Source organism: Pseudophryne corroboree, chromosome 3, assembly GCF_028390025.1.
Source record: "Pseudophryne corroboree isolate aPseCor3 chromosome 3, aPseCor3.hap2, whole genome shotgun sequence".
In the NCBI taxonomy this organism is placed as follows: domain Eukaryota; kingdom Metazoa; phylum Chordata; class Amphibia; order Anura; family Myobatrachidae; genus Pseudophryne; species Pseudophryne corroboree.
Window position 1 is genome coordinate 308,391,715 of NC_086446.1, and position 20,892 is coordinate 308,412,606.

General features: G+C 46.3%; 1 protein-coding gene across 2 annotated transcripts in view; it reads right to left on the reverse strand.

Moving 5' to 3' along the window:
- The window catches only part of ACLY (ATP citrate lyase), a 202,395-nt gene that overhangs the window by 65,975 nt on the left and 115,528 nt on the right, over window positions 1-20,892 (reverse strand). For both annotated transcript variants that reach the window (XM_063959399.1, XM_063959400.1), the window contains exon 12: window positions 8,943-9,097. In XM_063959399.1, the coding sequence (XP_063815469.1) occupies window positions 8,943-9,097 (155 nt within the window). The remainder of the gene's footprint in view (window positions 1-8,942; window positions 9,098-20,892) is intronic.

Below are 20,892 nucleotides of genomic sequence, written 5' to 3' on the forward strand. Positions count from 1 at the left end.
AGAGGACACTGGAAGGTCATTACGGTGGGGACGTCCCAGAGCTCCCATTACGGGCGGGAAAGCGCTGAGAGTCCTGTAAAACCGCACGGCCAAACTGAGCAGCCGAAGCCGCAAAAGTATCAAACTTGTAGAACTTGATAAACGTATGTTTCCCCGACCAAGTTGCCGCTCTACACAACTGCGTCAAAGAAACTCCTCTAGTAACCGCCCAGGAAGAACCCACTGACCTAGTGGAATGGGCGAAGACCGAAGTAGGCGGAGGTAGCGATGCTGCTAGATACGCCTGTCTAATAGTAAATCTGATCCAACCTGCTAATGTCTGTTTTGAGGCCGGCCATCCAGGCTTGGCGGCATCATAGAGCACAAAAAGCGCATCCGTTTTGCGTAAAGTATCGGTTCTCTCTACATAACTCCGCAGGGCCCGAACAACGTCCAGGGATCTTGAAGAGAGAGAGCCCCCTGCGAGTACTGGAACCACAATAGAATGATTAATATGAAAGACTAAAACAACCTTAGGTAAAAAAAGATCTGTGAGTGCGAAGTTCCGCTCTGCCCTCATGGAAGATCAAATACGGAGAACGGCACGAGAGAGCTCCCAACTGAGAGACCCTCCAACCCGAGGCCAGTGCCAACAGTAACACCACCTTCCATGTACGGAATTTGAGCTTCACCGATTCCAGAGGCTCAAACAGGGATAACTGCAAAAATGAAAGAACCGTATCCAGATCCCAGGGAGCTGTGGGAGGAACGAACGGTGGCTTAAGGCGGATAATCCCCTGAAGAAAAGTCTGTACCGCAGGCAGTAAGGCCAATTTTCTTTGAAAAAAAAATGACAGGGCGGAAATTTGAACCTTTAGCGACCCTATGCTCTAACCCGCCAAGAAGCCAGCCTGGTGGAAAAGGAGAAGTCTGGCCAACCTAAAGGAAGTAAGCGAGAAATGACGCTGTTCACACCATGAGATGTATGACCTCCAAATGCAGTAATAGTATCTAGAAGTGACCTCTTTTCTAGCACTCATCATAGTTGGAATCACTGGTGTTGGGATGCTGTTTTGTCGTTAAGAGTTCCCATTCAACAACCACGCCGTCAAACGTAGCCGCTGTAAATCCGGATAAACGAAAGGACCTTGTTACAGAAAATCCCGTCTCAGAGGTAGTGGCCACGGGTCATCTATAAGTAACTGAAGGAGATCGCTGTACCAAGTTCTTTGAGGCCAGTCTGCAGCCACGAGTAGAAATCTGACGGTTTCCCGTTTGATTCACTTGAGAAGATGTGGCAATAGGGGAAACGGCGGAAACAGGTACACAAATTGGAAAGTCCAAGGGATCGTCAATGCATCGACCGCCTTCGCCTGTGGATCTCTGGTGCGAGAGCAATACCGGGGAAGTTTGTGGTTCCTTCTGGACGCCAAAAAATTGATCTGCAGGAAACCCCATCAACGAACCAGTTGCTGAAAAACCTGCAGATTTAGTTCCCATTCACCCGGATGAATATGCTGACGACTTAGGTAATCGGCCTCCCAGTTCTCCACTCCTGGTATGAACACCGCCGATATTGCTACTGCATACCTCTCGGCCCAAAAGTGAATCTTGGTGACCTCCTTCATAGCGGCTCTGCTGCGGGTTCCCCCTTGGCGATTTATATATGCCACAGCTGTGGCATTGTCTGACTGCACGCATACTGCTTGTCCTTGTAGGAGATGACTTGCCAACAGGAGAGCATTGTAGACAGCTCGAAGTTCCAGAATATTGATAGGTAGAGTCTGTTCTTGGAGAGTCCAGAGACCCTGGAATTGGTAATCTAGAGTTACCGCTCCCCAGCTGCGGAGGCTGGCATCCGTCGTAAGAAGGACCCAATCCAGGAGAGCAAAGTCCCTGCCCTTTGACAGATTCGCCCGTCTTCAGCCTCCAAAGCAATGACAGACGAGTTTTGGGGCTTAGTTGAACCTTCTGATGCATAAAAAGATGCGAACCGGACCATTTGGAAAGGAGATCTAGTTGAAATGGTCTGGAGTGGAAACTTCCATACTGTACTGCTTCGAACGCTGCTACCATATTCCCCAGAAGACGAATGCAAAGATGAATCGAAATTGTATGACCAACCGAACTAACTCTTGAATGCATTAAATCTTGTCCTGAGGGAGAAATATCTTCTGAAGCAGTGTCCATGATCATCCCTAGGAATAGAAGCCGCCGTGTTGGTTGTAACTGAGACTTTTGGATATTTATTATCCAACCGTGTGTCCTGAGAAAATCTGGTGCTGTTCTGATATCGTCTACTAACTTCTCCTACGACTGGGCCTTTAGGAGATCATCTAAAGTAGAGGATAATGTTGACCCCCTGTAATCGTGCCGTCATTACTGCCATCACCTTTGTGAAAACTCGAGGTGCTGAAGAAAGACCAAAAGGTAAGGCTTGGAATAGAAAACGTAAATCTTTTACCGCAAAATGGAGAAAATTCTGATGGGGCGGCCTAATCGGGGATATGGAGGTAGGCATCTCTGATGTCTATTGACACTATAAAGTCCCCTGTTTCTAGACCATTTATGACTGACCGTAGAGACTCCATCTTGAATTTGACTATCCTCAAAAAAGGACTGAGACTCTTTAAATTAAGAATGGGTCTTACCGAGCAGTCCGGCTTCTGCACCACAAACAAACTGCAATAAAATCCCTCTTTCTGCTGGTGTAAAGGTACAAGAACGATGACACCCTTCTACAGGAGATTCTTTATCACCAAGAGAAGAGAATCCCGATGCTCCTGTGAAACTGGTAAAACTTGTTGTAAAATATCTTGGAGGAGGATGTAACTGAAACTCGAGTCTATATCCCTGTGTAATAATGTCTCTTACCCAGGTTTCTGTGCAGGTTTCCGACCAAATCTGTACGAAACTTAGTAACCGAGCTCCCACCCTGGAATTCCCCAAGAGGGAGTGGAGCCCATCATGCGGCTGGCTTAGTGGCTGGTTTAGGGTCTGACTGTAAGGCAGCTGTAGCACGACCACGCCCTCGGCCGCCTCTGAAAGACGTGGCTCCACCTCTAGCACGTTCTCTGATCTTTGACGGAGGCCGAAAGGACCTAAAAGACGGTCCAGAGTAAGTCTTTCTTGGAGTAGGAGCTGCAGAAGGAAGATATGTTGACTTACCTCCCGTAGCCTTAGAGATTAGAGTGTCCAGTTCCTGACCAAACAGGAACTCGCCATTATACGGTATTGCTTCTACCACCTTCTTGGAATCCGCATCCGCTTGCCATTGCTTAAGCAGGAGTGTACGGCGAGCAGAAATAGACAAGGCCGATATTCTGGATCTGATGGTTCTGGGGTCCTTGGATGCTTCCCCCAAATATACCGCAGATTCTCTGATATGTTCTGCCAGAGTAATCAATTGATCTGTAGGGAGACCAGATTGTAAACCTGTTACCAATTGTTCTGCCCAGGCTTCTATTGCCTTGTTAACCCACATACCAACCAGAGTAGGACGAATAAGTATCTCTGCTGCTGTGTAAATAGACTTTAAGGTATTTTATAACCTGCGGTCAGCTTGCTCCTTTAACGAGGTAGCGCTAGCCACCAGTAAGACCGTTTTCTTTGACAATCTAGATAGGGAGGGATCTACTAGAGGAGGGTTCTTCCACTTAGCTCTATTTATCTCTGGGAAAGGATATGACAGTAATAGTCTATGTGTAACTTGGAATTTCCTATCAGGGTGCTTCCATGCTAGTGCAAAATGATCATCTATTTCCGTGGAAATTGGAAAGGAGGCCGCACTCTTGTTTTTTTTGTAAAAAAAACAGGCTGTGGAGGAGTTGAATTAGACTCTGTAATTTGTACCACCTGGCGCACTGTCAGTATGAGAGCATCTAGGCCAGGGCTGGCCAAACCGGTCCTCGAGATCTACCAACAGTTCATGTTTTCCAGGCCTCCTGGAGATCTGTAGAATTGTCAGTTACGAATGAATGCAGCACATCTTAATTAGTAATGACTACACCTGTGCACCAGCTAGGTGGTCTGGAAAATGTGTACTGTTGGTAGATCTCGAGGACTGGTTTGGCCAGCCCTGATCTAAGCCCTCCGATTCAAAATCCGGGTCAACCTGAATTACCTCTGTATCAGAGTCCTGAGGAGCTTCACCCTCCTCTAATGGAGGGATATCTTCCATGTCTGAGTCGTCAGACTGCAAAATCGCTGGTAACTGTCTCTTTTTGGAGACTGCCTGTGTAGAAATAGAAACAGAGGTGGGTGATTTAGATGCCCCCATAGACTTACGTAACTCCTCTACTGACTTGGCTCGACAGTGTGCCCACTCTGGTTCAGATAGAGAAGTCTGGGCTCTGGATTCTTCGCTCTTCTCTTTACGGGAAGCTGCCAGGTCCGCCAACAGATCTGTCATGACTCTGGACAACTGAACCAGCCATGGTGGAGTGGGATCCTGCATAGTTGCAGGTGCTGGAGAAGTTACTTCACAGTTATCACAATATAATGAACCCTCATTCTGCTGAGTGAACTTTGCAGAGCACTTCTTACAAGCATATAGCTTCTGAGAAGCCTTGGAAGAAGTGACTCTGCCAGAGAAAAGACAATACAAGGGGAGAAGATAGGTGAGAGACCAGTAACAGCCGCCCTAACTGGCAGTTACACTTAGTGTAACTCACAGGCGTTCCTTATATAGTTTTACTATATAACAGTGACTCTAACTACTCTCCCCCTCTATACTAGTATCAACGATAACCGACCACCGCTCTGAGCCTTCCGGTTCTGCAGCGTCCTTGCTCTGTGTGAATGCTGCCCCAGCATCCAAGCAGCACTTGCAGCGTGTTCTGAAATGGCACTGAGCTGCCTGAAGAAGACGCCGCCTTCTGAGCACTGCGCTTCGGAGCGTAGCTCTGCCCCCGCCTCCGGCACCCTGCTAGGCGGGGAATTCAAAGATGCTTCCTAGCGGTTAGTGCTGAAGTACCGCCGCTGTACAGAGCGGCTCTGGTACTCAGCGCGTAGACAGAGTGCCCTGTCAGAAAAAGACACGGCTTTCTGAGCACTACTCTCCGAAGTTTAGCTCCGTCCCCCGCCTCCGGCGCCCTGCTGGGCGTGAAATTCAAAGATGCTCCAAGTGGTGAGCGCTGAAGTACCGCCGCTGTACAGGGTGGCTCCGGTACTCAGCGCTGGAGCAGAGTGCCCTGTAGAAAGTTATCCGGAGACTCTGCTAGTCAGAGCTCCATTTATACTCACCACTGCCTTGCTGAACCGGCTGGGCACTAGGCTGTGGGGACCCTAGCAGACCTGCATGCAGTGTCTGTACGAGTTCCTCCAGGACTGAAGTCTTTGTAGCTGGGACAATGACTGCAGTTTAAAGAAACTGTGCCAAAGTCCCACAGGCAGCTCCCACGGTACAGACAGGGGCAGTAGGCTTACTGTCTGTCCTCAGCAGGAAAGAGAAATCTCTGGAGAAGCCCGGCTCCCTCTGGCACATTTTTAAAACTTGTCTGTGGGGAGGGAGGAGGGGGCATAGAGGGGAGGAGCCAGTCACTATTCAAAGAATCTAAAGTGCCGCATCCACTTGTCCACCATCTATACCCCTGACCGTCCAGTGTCCCCTAGTGAATGAAGGAGAAATTTAAGTTTTCTGCCACCAAGGAAAACGCTATGTCTAGCGCAAATCCAGCACATCCCATCACCCCAAGAACACCATCCCCACAGTGAAACATGGTGGTGGCAGCATCATTCTGTTGGGATGGTCCTCAGCAGCAGGGACTGGGAAACTGTTTTGGAGTCGAGGGAAAGATGGATGGTGCTAAATACAGGGATATTCTTGAGCAAAACCTGTTTCAGTCTGCCTGTGATTTGAGACTGGGACGGAGGTTCACCTTACAGCAGGACAATGACCACAAGCATACAGCTAAAGCAACACTCGAGTGGTTTAAGGGGAAACATTTAAACGTGTTGGAATGGCCTAGTCCAGTGGTTCTCAAACTCGGTCCTCAGGACCCCACACAGTACATGTTTTGCAGGTAACCCAGCAAGTGCACAGGTGTATTAATTACTCACTGACACATTTTAAAAGATCCACAGGTGGAGCTAATTATTTCACTTGCGATCTGTGAGGAGACCTGCAAAACATGCACTGTGTGGGGTCCTGAGGACAGAGTTTGAGAACCTGTGGCCTAGTCAAAGCCCAGATCTCAATCCAATTGAGAATATGTGGTCAGACTTGAAGATTGCCATTCACAAGCGGAAACCATACAACATGAAGGAGCATGAGCAGTTTTGCCTTGAGGAATAGGCAAAAATCCCAGTGGCAAGCTCATAGAGACTTATCCAAAGCGACTTGTAGATGTAATTGCCGCAAAAGGTGGCTCTACAAAGAACTGACTTTAGGGGGGTGAATAGTTATGCATGCTGAAGTTTTCTGTTATTTTGTCTTATTTGTAGTTTGCTTCACAAAAAAAAAAAAAAAGAATCTTGAAAGTTGTAGGAATGTTTTGTGAATAAAGTGATGCAAACCTTCAAATAATCCATTTTAAATCCAGGTTGTGAGGCAGCAAAACATGAAAAATGCAAAGGGGGGTGAATACTCTAGCACGGAACTAATAATATATATATATATATATATATATATATATATATATATATATATATATATGCACATATACATACACACACACACACATATACACGCACACACTCATATACACACTATATATATATATATATATATATATATATATATATTCAATTTACTTTTGTACAGTAGATGTTTAATAGCGATTGTTACTCTACTGTATATTGGGGATGATTGTTTACAGATGTTGTTTAGCCTTGTATTATGTTCCAACAGTTTGTATCCTGTTTCCATGGTGATGGGGAGCACATTGATGACGGAGCCTAGGTGCTCGTCATTGTTATAGCGCCGGCCGGGGCGGGCGGGTGATCCGCTTTCCGGAAGACGCTAGGTCACTGGGGGATGTCTGGCTACTATAAAGGTATGTTTTATTCATTTATGTGTATGCTGACCTGACGAAAGTGCTATAATAAAAGCACTGAAACGTTGTCTATTACGATGCTGGTGTAAGACTGAATTCTTTAAGACGTCTGGAGTGCCGTACCTATCCATTTGTTTTGATATATATATATAGATATATATATATATATATATATACACACACACACACACACACACCACCAGAGGCAAGGCGCCACTTGCGCTTGTGAGCAACAGTAATAAACAAGCTCTCTAATGGACCTCTGTAACACTCCCTTAATGTTTAGGGTGTCAGCTAAGTATAAAGCATCGGTAAAAATGCTATGCAGAAGAATATGGATATAGGGATAGGGGTGGCAGCGACCCACGGTGTTTAAAACATTAGAAAGGGAAGGCTAAAGAGATGATATAGGGACTGGAAGATATATATTTTAGTATTGAGCAACATAAGTTAAAATGTGTTTGTTTTTAGCACTATATATAACTATTTTTATTCTATACAAGAGAGTAAAAAACAATATACAAATATATCAGGGACACATTAAAAAATTAGAGTAAAAAACAAAAAAATAAAAGAGAAGGAGCGATAAAAAAAGGACTGTAAAAAACAATGTATATAAGATACGGATAGAATAATCACATGTAGATTCTGTAAATGAGAACTTGGAGCTTATCTTAATATCAGTGACTCTTCATATTAAGATAAGCTCCAAGTTCTCATTTAAGAATCTACATGTGATTATTCTATCCGTATCTTATATACATAGTTTTTTTACAGTCCTTTTTTTTATCGCTCCTTCTCTTTTATTTTTTACTCTAATTTTTTTAATGTGTCCCTGATATATTTGTATATTGGTTTTTACTCATGTATTGAATAAAAATATTGTTATATATAGTGCTAAAAACAAACGCATTTTAACTTATGTTGCTCAATACTAAGATATATATCTTCCAGTCCCTATATCATCTCTTTAGCCTTCCCTTTCTAATGTTTTAAACACCGTGGGTCGCTGCCACCCCTATCTATCTATATTTCTATCGATGTGTGTGTGTGTGTGTGTATGTGTGTGTATGTGTGTGTATGTGTGTGTATATGTGTGTATGTATGTATATATATATATATATATATATATATATATATATATATATATATATATATATATATATATATATATATATATATACAGAAAAGCTACAGCTATTTGACATTAGCCTCAACTTTTATTTAAAAACTCCCAATTATCCTCAATTATTTACTTTAGATTAGAAATGTGCTGTAGCAAGTTTCAGGAACTAGGAGTGGGTAAATAAGAATGCTGTACAACAGGTTGTGCGCCCCTTTGTGTCTACAGAGGCGCACAGAACAGTGTCACACAAATGCATTAGGACTGCGTGACTTTCTCTACAAATAGAAACTAGGAACCGATCCTGAGACTAAGCACAGCGCAAAATGATCAGAGGAACAATATATTATGGTGACCATGTATGCATGAACAGTTACAGGACATGTGGTTTGAAATATTTCCCCTGTACCGGATTACTTAGTCGGTTGGTTCGCGCACTTCATAATTACAATCAAAGTATTTTTTTCGGTGAGTTGGGAGGGAGGGCATTCAGTGTGAAAGTACCATATTATTATAATATCAATTGTTATAATTAATTTGTAAAACCAAAAGGTGAAATGTTAATGTTTTCAAACACATAGAAATGCCAGGATGCCACTTGTGGAATCTTTGCTGATCTTTTCTATGTCTCTATTATTGTTGTGTATATAGTTCCTATATGGCTTCTTATGGTAGACAGTTATGGAGAGGAAGGGGTTTCAGACTTCATATAGAAATTGAAAGTACCCACTCTCTGGGCTAAGCCTCTTTACCCCAAAGTTTCCAGAGTCAACCCAATTGAATAATTTAAAAAATATATATAATTTGGACATTTTTATTAGATGTAACTCTTTCCTCTGACTTACTGAGGGACTGCCACTGGCGTTCAGCAAGAAATTGGCAGTGTGCGCCGCTGTGGGAGGCTGGTTTGGTATTGGTCGGTGGCCCAGTGCCATACCTACAATGGCCGTCATGTGAGTTTCAGTGCCAAATACGTGAATAGGAATTCCAGTTGTTTTACCTTTGAACAAAAAAAAGATAATAGGATTTTAAATTACCTACCGGTAAATCCTTTTCTCGTAGTCCATAAGGGATATTGGGGAGACTTAGTACGATGGGTTATAGACGAGGTCCAGAGGAGCCAATGCACTTTAAATTTCTTCACTGGGTGTGCTGGCTCCTCCCCTCTATGCCCCCTCCCACAGGCAGTTATAGGTAAAACAGTGCCCGAAGGAGAAAGGACATGACAACAAAGAGTGGAGAGATTTAACACCAGTACACCATGAACGTAGGGGGTCATTCCGAGTTGTTCGCTCGCAAGCTGCTTTTAGCAGCTTTGCACACGCTAAGCCGCCGCCTACTGGGAGTGAATCTTAGCATATCAAAATTGCGAACGAAAGATTAGCAGAATTGCGAATAGACACTTCTTAGCAGTTTCTGAGTAGCTTAAAACTTACTCGGCATCTGCGATCAGTTCAGTGCTTGTCGTTCCTGGTTTGACGTCACAAACACACCCAGCGTTCGCCCAGACACTCCCCCGTTTCTCCAGCCACTCCCGCGTTTTTCCCGGAAACGGTAGCGTTTTTTCGCACACTCCCATAAAACGGCCTGTTTCCGCCCAGAAACACCCACTTCCTGTCAATCACACTCCGATCACCAGAACGAAGAAAAAACCTCGTAATGCCGTGAGTAAAATTCCTAACTGCATAGCAAATTTACTTGGCGCAGTCGCACTGCGGACATTGCGCATGCGCATTAGCGACTAATCGCTCCGTTGCGGAAAAAAAATACCGAGCGAACAACTCGGAATGACCCCCATATAACAACCAGCAACAGCTGGTAACAATAACAGCAACAACTGAACAGGTAACCACATAACAGGGAACCTGCAGAAAAGTCAACGCACTGAGGCGGGCGCCCAATATCTCTTATGGACTACGAGAAAAGGGATTTACCGGTAGGTAATTAAAATCCTATTTTCTCTAGCATCCGTAAGGGATATTGGGGAGACTTAGGGGGTCATTCCGAGTTGATCGCACGCTGCCGATTTTCGTAGCGCAGCGATCAGGGAAAAAAGCGGCATAACTGAGCATGCGTATGCACTGCAATGCGCACGCACGCACGTCGTACGGGTACAAACAGCATTGTTGCTGTGCAATGCTTCTAGCGATGAATCCATTTGCACAGCCGATCGCAAGGAGATTGACAGGAAGAGGGCGTTTATGGGTGTCAACTGACCGTTTTCTGGGAGTGGTAGGGAAAACGCAGGTGTGAGCAGGTGTTTGCAGGGCAGGTATGTGACGTCAATTCCGTGACCTCCGTCGCTGGAATCATTGCACAGGATAAGTAACTCCAGGGCTGATCTTGTTTTGCACAAAATGTTTTTGTACTGCTCGGCTGCACATGCGATCGCACACTTGCAAAGCAAAAATACACTTCCCCGTGGGCGGCGACAATGCGTTTGCACGGTTGCTAAAAGTAACTAGCGAGCGAACTACTCGGAACGAGGGACTTAGTACGATGGGGACATCCCAAAGTTTCCAGACCGGACGGGAATGTGCAGAGACTGCTGCAGCACCGCCTGCCCAAACAGGGTATCCTATTTGGCCAGGTTATCAAACTTGTAGAATTTCACAAAGGTATTCTTCCCCGACCAGGTATCAGCTCGGCATAGTTGCAAGGCCAAGACGGCCCAGGAAGAGCCTACAGAACTTGTAGAGTGGGCTTTCAGAGACTTAGGAACAGGTAAGGCTGCCGACACATAGTCCTGTTCGATAGTAAGCCTAAGCCAACGAGCAATGGACTACTTCGAAGCAGGACAACCCTTTTTCTGCGCATCATAGAGCACGAACTAGGAATCCGTCTTTCTGATCCGAGCCGTCCGCTTAACATAGATCTTCAAGGCTCACACCGCATTTAGTGGGTATTTCAGAGTTGATCGCAGCAGCAAATTTGTTAGCAGTTGGGCAAAACCATGTGCACTGCAGGTGGGGCAGATGTAACATTTGCAGAGAGAGTCAGATTTGGGTGGGTTATATTGTTTATGTGCAGGGTAAATACTGGCTGCTTTATTTTTACACTGCAATTTAGATTTCAGTTTGAACACACCCCACCCAAATCTAACTCTCTCTGCACATGTTATATCGGCCCCCCCTGCAGTACACATGGTTTTGCCCAACTGCTAACAAATTTGCTGCTGCGATCAACTCTGAATTAGGCACTTAATGCCTCCGGAGGAGCAGAAGTGTCAGAACTGGACGGAACCACAATAGGTTGATTCAGGTGAAACGCAGAGACAACCTTCGGCAGGAACTGCTGTCTAGTCCTGAACTCCGCTCTGACCTCATAAAAGACCAAGTATGGACTTTTACACGATAAGGCCCCTAATTCTGAAACATGACGAGCAGAAGACAGGGACTGTAACATCACTGTCTTCAACGTGAGGTACTTGTTTCTATCGTCATCAGAGGCTCAAACTAGGAAGACTGTAGAAATTCCAACACCACATTCAAATCCCAGGGCGCCGTAGGTGGCACAAAAGGAGGTTGTAAGTGGAGTACCCCTTGCAAGAAGGTCTGAACTTCTTGCAATAATGTACATTTCTTCTGGAAGAAAATGGAGAGAGCTGAAATCTAGACCTTAATGGAACCCAGACGCAAGCCGTTATCCACACCAGACTGCAGGAAACGTAAGAAACGTCCCAAGTGGAACTATGCAGGTGGATACGTGCGTTCCTCGCACCAAGAGACATATCTTCTCCAGATATGATGATGGTGTTTTGACATCACAGGTTTCCTGGCCTGAACCATGGTAGCAATAACCTCTTTGGAAAGGCCTTTATGAGCTAGGATGTTCCGCTCAAAATCCATGCCGTCAAACAAAGTCCCCATAAGTCCGGGTAGACGAATGGTCCTTGCTGAAGAAGATCTCTTCTTAGTGGAAGAGGCCAAGGGTCTTCAACAGACATGTCCAGAAGATCGAAGTACCACGCCCTCCGAGGCTAATCTGGGGCTATCAGAATTGCCTGAACACCTTGATTCCTGATTCGCTTGAGTACCCTTGGGAGCAATGGAATCAGAGGTAACCGGTAGACCAGCCGGTAAGGCCATGTCAGTAGTTCCACTACCCTCGACTGGGGCTCCCTGGTTCGTGAGTAATACCAGTGAAGCTTCTTGTTGAGACGAGAAGCCATCATGTCTATCTGTGGGCAGCCCCACCGGTGGATGATCTGTTGGAACACCTGTTGGTGTTCCAACTCCCCCGGGTGTAGATCGTGACGACTCTGGAAATCTGCTTCACAGTTGTCTACTCCCAGAATGAAGATTGCAGACATTGCTCTTGCATTTCTTTCTGCCCAGAGGAGTATCCTTGACACTTCTCGCATGCAGGCTCTGCTTTTCGTCCCCCCTTGCCGATTGATGTGCGCCACTGCTAAGGCGTTGTCTGACTGTACTTGGATCGCGTGACCCTTGAGCAGAGAAGAGGCCTGAAGCAGAGCATTGTAGATTGCCCGAAGTTCCAGAATGTTGATCGGAAGAAGCCTTTCGTGGGCTGACCACCTGCCCTGGAACTGCGCCCCTTGGGTGACAGCTCCCCATCCTCGTAGACTCGCATCCGTCATGAGGAGGGTCCATTCCTGAATCCCGAAACTCCGGCCCTCCAGTAGATTGGAGGACAGCAGACACCACAGGAGGGAAATCCTGGCCTGTGGTGACAGCCAAATCATCCGGTGCATCTGTAGATGTGATCCGGACCACTTGCTGAGGAGATCCAACTGAAATGTTCTGGCATGGAACCTCCCATATTGGATCGCCTTTTTCTCAACAATCTTATGCAAAGATGGATAGACACTCGAGTAGGTCGGAGCACCATGCGGACCATCTCCTGAAGTGTTCTCGCCTTGTCCTCTGGTAGGAACACCTTCTGAGCCACAGCATCCAGCAACCTCCCTAGGAACAGGAACTGCTGAGTTGGCTCCAGGTGGAACTTCTGTAAGCTGAGGATCCACCCATGGCGTGACTGAAGGTGGATAGTGCGGTCGATTTGAAGCAATAAAAGCTCCCTGGATCTTGCCTTTATCAGAAGATCGTCCAGGTAAGGGACAACAATGACCCCCTGGACCTGGAACATCATCTCCGCCATCACCTTCATGAATACTCTTGAAGCTGTGGGCAGGCCGAAGGGCAGTGCCTGGAACTGGTAGTGGTTGTCCAGCAGAGCAAACCTCAGGTGCACCTGATGAGGTTGCCAAATCGGAATATGAAGGTAGGCGTCCTTGATATCCAAGGAAACCATGAATTCCTGGTCTTCCAGGCACGCAATCACTGCTTGCAAGGATTCCATTTTGAACTTGAACATCTTCAAGTAAGGATTCATGGACTTCAGATTCAAAATATACGTTATGGTAACAACTTACCGTTGATAAGTTTGGAGGTTCCACAGGATAACAATGTGAAATGATGGAGTGACAGCGGATTGGCACCAAACGATCAAAAGCTTTCAGGCCTCCCAGGATGCAATGGGCCCGTCCATATATCCCCGCCCACTGGCTCAGGCAAATCAGTTGTATTCCAAAGCACTAGGCAGGAGCATCATGTAGAGCCCTAATCAGGCGAGAAGAACACACATGCACACCCTTCCATACAAGGAGGAAGAGGTTAGTGAGTAGAAGGATCCTCAAATCAGGTGCGTCAGGGTAGGATCCCTGTGGACTTAGGAGAAATACCGTTATCAACGGTAAGTTCTTACCATAACGTATATTTCTCCGGCAGGGTCCACAGGATAACAATGGGATTTCCCAAAGCAATTTAGTGGTGGGGACGCTCCTGATTAGACAGGAGAACCTTACGCCCGAATTCAGTGTCATGAGAGGCAAAAGTATCCAAGGCATAATGTCTAATGAATGTGTTAATGGAAGACCATGTGGCTGCCTTACATATCTGTTCTGCTGAAGCACCATGTTGTGTTGTCCATGAAGGACCTACGTTACAAGTAGAGTGAGCAGAGACCTTAGCCTGAACAGGGAGATCAGCTTGAGAGTATGCTTCTGAAATAGTCATTTGAAGCCATCTTGCCAGCGTCTGTTTTGTAGCGGACCATCCTCTCTTGTGAAATCCATAGAGAATGAAGAGAAAATCTGTATTTCTGATGGTACTGGTACGATCCACGTAGATCCTTAATGCCCGGACCACGTCCAGCGACGCATCTCTCGCTGAAAGCCCCGATACCTGAAAAGCCGGGACTACAATGTCCTCATTGAGGTGGAATTTAGACACCACCTTAGGAAGATACCCAGACCTAGTTCTAAGAACTGCTTTATCTGGATTTTAAAAAAAAATCAGAAAAGGGGAATGACATAACAGCGCTCCTAAATCTGATACTCTTCTAGCTGATGCCATAGTCAGTAGAAAGAGAACTTTAGCTGTCAACCATTTAAGATCCACTTTATTAAGTGGTTCAACTGGAGCAACTTGCAGAGCTTTGAGGACTAGATTTAAGTCCCAAGATGCTGTAGGAGGAACAAAAGGAGGTTGAATGCGCAGTATTCCCTGGAAAAAAAGTACGCACATCCTGCAAATTGGCAATTTTCTTTTGGAACCAGTCAGTCAATGCTGATACTTGTACTCTCAAGGAAGCCATCTTCAAACCTTGATCCATTCCTGCCTGAAGGAAAGCTAAGACCCTGGAAACTCTGAAGGATTTCGCGTCCATACTTCTCTCACTGCACCAATGAATATAGGCCTGCCATATTCTGTGATAAATACGAGCTGAGGAGGGTTTCCTTGCTCTGAGCATTGTTTGAATTACCTGTTGTGAGAATCCTCTTGACTTCAGGATAGAGGTTTCAAGAGCCACGCCGTCAAAGACAGTCGATCCAGATGTCTGTGATAACAAGGACCCTGCATTAGTAGATCTGGACGTTGAGGGAGCAGAAGTGGAGCATCCATCGACATTCTCTGCAGATCTGTGTACCAATGCATTCTGGGCCAAGCCGTAGCTATTAGCATCACGGCGCCCTTTGCTTGCTTTATTTTCCTCACCACCCTGGGTAACAGGGTGATCAGGGTAAACAGATACGCCAGATGAAAGTCCCATTTCACTGACAAGGCATCCACAAAGATCGCTTTGGGATCCAAAGTTCTTGACCCGTATGCGGGCACTTTGTTGTTCAGACGGGACGCCATGAGATCTATCTCTGGCAATCCCCACTTGTCCTACTAGAGTCTGAAAGACCTCCGGGTGTAGAGCCCATTCGCTTGCCTGAATGGCGTGTCGACTGAGAAAGTCCGCTTCCCAGTTTAGGACTCCCGGAACGAATACTGTGGACAAGCCTGGGAGATGGAGTTCTGCCCACTTTAGAATGTGACTTACCTCCTTCATTGCTGTCTGGCTGCGGGTTCCTCCCTGATGGTTGAGGTACGCTACTGCCGTTGCATTGTCCGAGCGGATCTGGATTGGTTTTCCTTGAAGAGTGTCCTTTGTCTGAATCAGTGCCATTTATGTGGCCCGAAGTCCGAACAGGTTTATTGGCAGGCAACTTTCTTCTGTGGTCCATTGTCCCTGGAACCATAATTTTCCGGACACTGCTCCCCAGCCCTGAAGACTGGCATCTGTTGTCAGGATCTCCCAATCTTATATCCAAAAGGGTCTCCCCTTGTCTAGGTGGGATGTCTGTAGCCACCAGGCTAATGACTTTCTTACCTTTACTGGAAGTACCATCGTCTGTTTCTTTTTTGTCTGATGTACTCCATTCCATCTGGCCAGAATCAGACACTGCAGAGGCCTTGAGTGGAATTGCGCATACTCCACCATGTCGAATGTTGACACCATCAAACCCATCACTGGCATTGCTGCGTGAATTGATACTGTGACTGTGTAACAACTCCTGAATCTTTGACTGTACCTTGGATATCATGTTCCGAGGTAAAAATACTTTCTGCAGACTTGAATCCAGCACAGCCCCCAAGTGAGTCATACGTTGTGACGGAACTAGAGACGACTTTGCCCAATTTATGAGCCACCCGTGCCTCTGCAGACATGGTATTGTCTGTTGGAGATGGCACAGGAACAATTCTTGTGATTGTGCCAGGATTAAAAGGTCGTCGAGGTACGGAAAAATTCTTATCCCCTGCGTGCGGAGATAAGCTGCCATCACCACCATGATCTTGGTAAAAACTCTGGGGGCTGTGGCTAACCTAAAGGGTAGGGCCAGGAACTGAAAATGCTGCGGGAGGATGGCGAACCTGAGAGAACACTGATGGGACAGTGCTAAAGTAACAAGTAGGTATGCATACTGAATATCCAGGGATACCATATAATCCCGTGGCTCCATGGCCAAAACTATGGAGCGTAACATCTCCATGTGGAACCTTGGTACCCAAATGTATTTGTTTAGCATTTTGATATTGAGAATGGGTCAAAAAGACCCATTTGGTTTCTGAACCAAAAACAGGTTGGAGTAAAAACCCTGTCCCCGTTGTGCAGGGGGTACTGGAATGACTACTCCTGACTGAAGCAATTTCTGAACTGGTTCTTGGAAGGCCCTTGCCTTTGCCTCCACCAGAGATGTGCTGGTGCAGAAGAACCTCAGAGGAGGATGCTTCCTGAAGGGGAAAACAACCTAGAGATACAGCTTCTTGCACCCAGGCATCTGTTGTAGACTGCTGCCAAATCTGTGCAAACTGAAGAAGCCGGCCCCCTACCCTGAGGTCCCCCAAGGGGAGGCCCGCACCATCAGTCTGATGGCTTATCTTGTGGTTTGGAAGCTGGCCCTCTGGTAGCTCAATGCTTCTTTGACTTACCAAACTTATTGTATTGGGGCTGCTTACGGTCACTTTTTCCCTTCGCTTTTCCTTGCGACCGAAAGGGACGAAAAACTGGACCCTTAGGTTTAGGATTATATGTGGAAGGAAACTTGACCTTCTTGGAGTCTGCTTCGGACTCCAGAATATCTGTCAATTCTTTACCAAAAAGAATATTTCCAGCAAAAGGCAAAGCTCAAAAAACATTTTTGGATTCTGAATCCGCTTTCCACGTACGTAACCAAAGTGCTCTGCGAGCAGCTATTGTTGAGGCTGAAGCCCTAGAAGCAATAGTACCCATGTCTACTGCCGCTTCTTCCAAGAATACTGCAGCCTGTTTAATATGAGCTATATAGGATTTTTGTTCTCTAGAAGCTGAGAAACCATCCTCTTCCAGTGCATCAGCCCAGGCAGCCACTGCCTTTGCCATCCAAGCTGAAGCCATGGCTGGCCTTATGACTGCCCCAGATAGAGAAAATATGTTTTTTAGAAAACCATCCACTCTCCTATCCGTGACATAATTTAATGATGTTGACGGTAAAGGCAATATAGATTTTCGCACTAATCGAATTACATGCGTATCTACTTTAGGGGGCACCTCCCTTTTTAAACAGTCCCCTGCTGGAAAAGGATAACTGGAATCACACTTTTTGGAAATTTTATATTTTTTACTGGGTGTAGCCCAAGCCTCTTCCATGATTTCCGTCAGCTTATCTGACCCTGGAAACCCAGTCTTAACTACTTTGGGACATTTAAATACAGGTGCCTTGGTTTTTAACACAGGCTCTGCTGAATCCTCTAAGGATAGAATGGCCTTCATAGCTCTAATTAATTCAGCTATATCCACTGAGCTGAGACCCTCTTCGTATGCCGAAGTAGTGTAAATTGAATTTTCATCTTCCGATGAATCATCTTGTGTAGCCTGTGAAGGTGAAGGTTTATTTCCCATCGGTTTATCAGCTTGTTTCATATGAGAAACTGCTGGGGAAAATGATATACCGTAGGTAGGGAGCTGCATGTATGGGTTAATAGTGTACCCCATTCCTGGTAAAGAAGCTGTAGGAATTACCCGTTCAGCTATACTGGACAAGGGCTGTGCAAACACAGCCCAAGGTGGATCTATCTGTACCTGACGTTGCACTGGGATCTGCCTTGTATTTTGCTGAAAAGCAAAACAAATTGAACATAAACCATCCTGAACCAGATCCTGAGAGGATAATACAGTTTTGCAAGACAAACATGATATGAGTGTTGGTGTTACTGTAAGTGTACCTTTGTCACTTTTGCCGCTCTTAGACATGATAAATAATCAGCACTTTCACAGTGTACTACACAATTTGTGACTGTAATCACATTAACCTTCTAAAGTGATATCAATCTGATCCTACCCATGCACCGGCATTGAGGATCAGAAGAAACAACTGACAAACATATATTAAAGTCAGCAATCACACTAGCAGTCAGTCACATGTTATATATTAGTCATATGAGCACATTATCAACTATAAACACATTTTAAAGTATGTAGGAGTACATATTACTGTATCCTGTTTTACACAGATCTAACGTATTCAGACGCATTGCGAAGAAAACCACAGTAAAATGTACACAGACTCATATGCAATAGGCATTTAACTTAACTATTCATACTGAACAAGTAGATAGAAATTTAGCGCTGTATAGCCTGTACTTGGTAGAGTGGGATACAGGGAGACTCACCTCGCTTCCAGGATCGATCAATACGTTAGCGAACGCTGAGTGGATCCAGACGCTACTAGGGTACACTGTCGCTCCGGGAACCTATAGTGAACACAGACGCACCAGTCACACAGCCCATGCTGCGACCGGATCTCCTTGCGGGAGCGCTTAGTGAACACAGACGCAGCGGCCTATGCTGCGACCGAGTCCCCTCGTGGTAGCGTCTGGGACGGAAGCGAGGAAACAGTTCATGGCGGGAGACTCGGCGGAAACTGGTCATGAACCAGGGGGAGGGGCGACCAGGAGAGCGTCTAACTCCCCCTGCTGACATCAACCCTAGGGATCACAGCCTCGTACTATTCCTGGTGCCTAAGATCCCTAAGGCCTAGCGCTGGTGCACCCGCGTCAGCTACTGTTTGGTAGTCTCCTCTCAATACAGTGCGGCTGTGTCCATATTCCATCTACTAAGCGAAATCAATGCCTTACCTTCTCTCCGTGCTCCAGCCACAGCCTGGCAATGTCTGCTGGACCTGCTAGTATATCCAACACAGACGCCAGCCGAAACAGCACTGTACTCATGGGTAAGCGTTGTCGCGCCCCAGCGGAGAGTTGTTGGAGCGACTCTTTTTAAGCGTATAGACGCTGTTTAGAAAAGATCACTCAAAAACTTAGTAAGACTAAAAAATAAAATAAGAAAGCTTAGGGCTGCTAAAAGGAACAGCAGCCCTCTGACCATGGTCCGGCTCCTGCCTTGCCAAACAAAAAACTGATTTGCCTGAGCCAGTGGGTGGGGATATATGGACGGGCCCGTTGTATCCTGGGAGGCCTGAAAGCTTTTGATCGTTTGGTGGCCAATCCGCTGTCGCTCAATCATATCCCATTGTTATCCTGTGGATAACCTGTGGACCCTGCTGGAGAAATGGGTCTTACCGAACCATCCGGTTTCGGTACCACAAACAGGTTTGAGTAGTAACCTTTGCCTCGTTGTGGTATTGGGACTGGACCAACTTTTGGATCGCCCGTCGCAATGTAACACGCGTATCCTCCAAAGCTGGTAAGCTTCATTTGAAAAATCGTTGGGAAGTAGCACCATTGAACTCCAGCTTGTAGCCCTGAGAAATGAGATCCTTGACCCAGGTATCCTGGCAGAAAACCTCCCAGACGCAACTGAAGTGATGCAGTCGAGCTCCCACCTCAAGATCCCTTTGGTGTGGGTGGGCACAGTCATGCTGAGGTCTTAGTGGAAGCAGAACTGGTGGACTGTTCCTGAGAACCGGTATTTGCAGGCTTTCTTGTCTTACCTCTGGTGCCTCTAGTCGCAAAGGAGGCACCTCTGGCCCTAGATCGAAATCTGTTAGACCGAAACGACTGAACAGACGGCCCCAGGTAGGAGCGTCTCGACGGCGGGGCCCCAGAGGGAAGAAATGTGGATTTCCCAGCAGTTACCTTGGAAATCCACGTATCCAACTCAACCCCAAAGAGCCATTTCCCAGAGAAGGGGAGGGATTCTACACTGCGCTTGGATTCTGCGTCCGCTATCCACTGACGCAACCACAAGGCCCTGCGCGCTGACACTGCCATGGCAGAAGTGCGAGAAATAATATTCCCCATCTCCTTCAGCGAATCACACAGGATGCGTGTAGTGTCCTGAATGTGCCTTAGGAGGGTCACCGTAGTGACCAGAGGCATAGCCCCGGAAAGGCCCTCCTGAATATGAGTGGCCCATGAATGAATGAATGAATGAACCCGCTATGACCGGCCTTTGCGATACACCTGCTGCCATGTAAATAGATTTGAGTGTAGCCTCTATTTTTCTGTCCCCAGGATCCTTTATATTAAAGGAGGCCGGGTCAGGCAGTACCGCCTTTCTGGACAGGTGAGAGACTGATACATCAACCCTCGGGGGTGTCCTCCCAAAATGTCCTACCTTCAGGAGCAAATGGGAAAGTGCGCAAAAACTTTTTTGACACTTGGAATTTTTTGTTTGGATTTTTCCAGGCTAATTTGAGTAAGTCATCTAACTCTGCAGAATCAGGGAAAGTGACATTAGGCTTGTTTTGTGTAAAGAAAAACGACTGCTGTAACGCAGCGTCCTCTAGAGGGAGCTTTAACACGTCCAGTATAGCCAGTATGAGGGGTTCAATACCCAGAGCAGAATCCCCACTAACGGAATCCAAGTCCTCACCTTCCTGCTGTATTTCCTCATCTAAATCAGAGAGTAGAGCAGGCAAACCATGCTTCTGTGGTGCTGCATGAGAGGGGGAGGGGCTGTGTAACATCTGCCCTAGCAGCTAAATCTGCAACAGCCTGTTGAAGT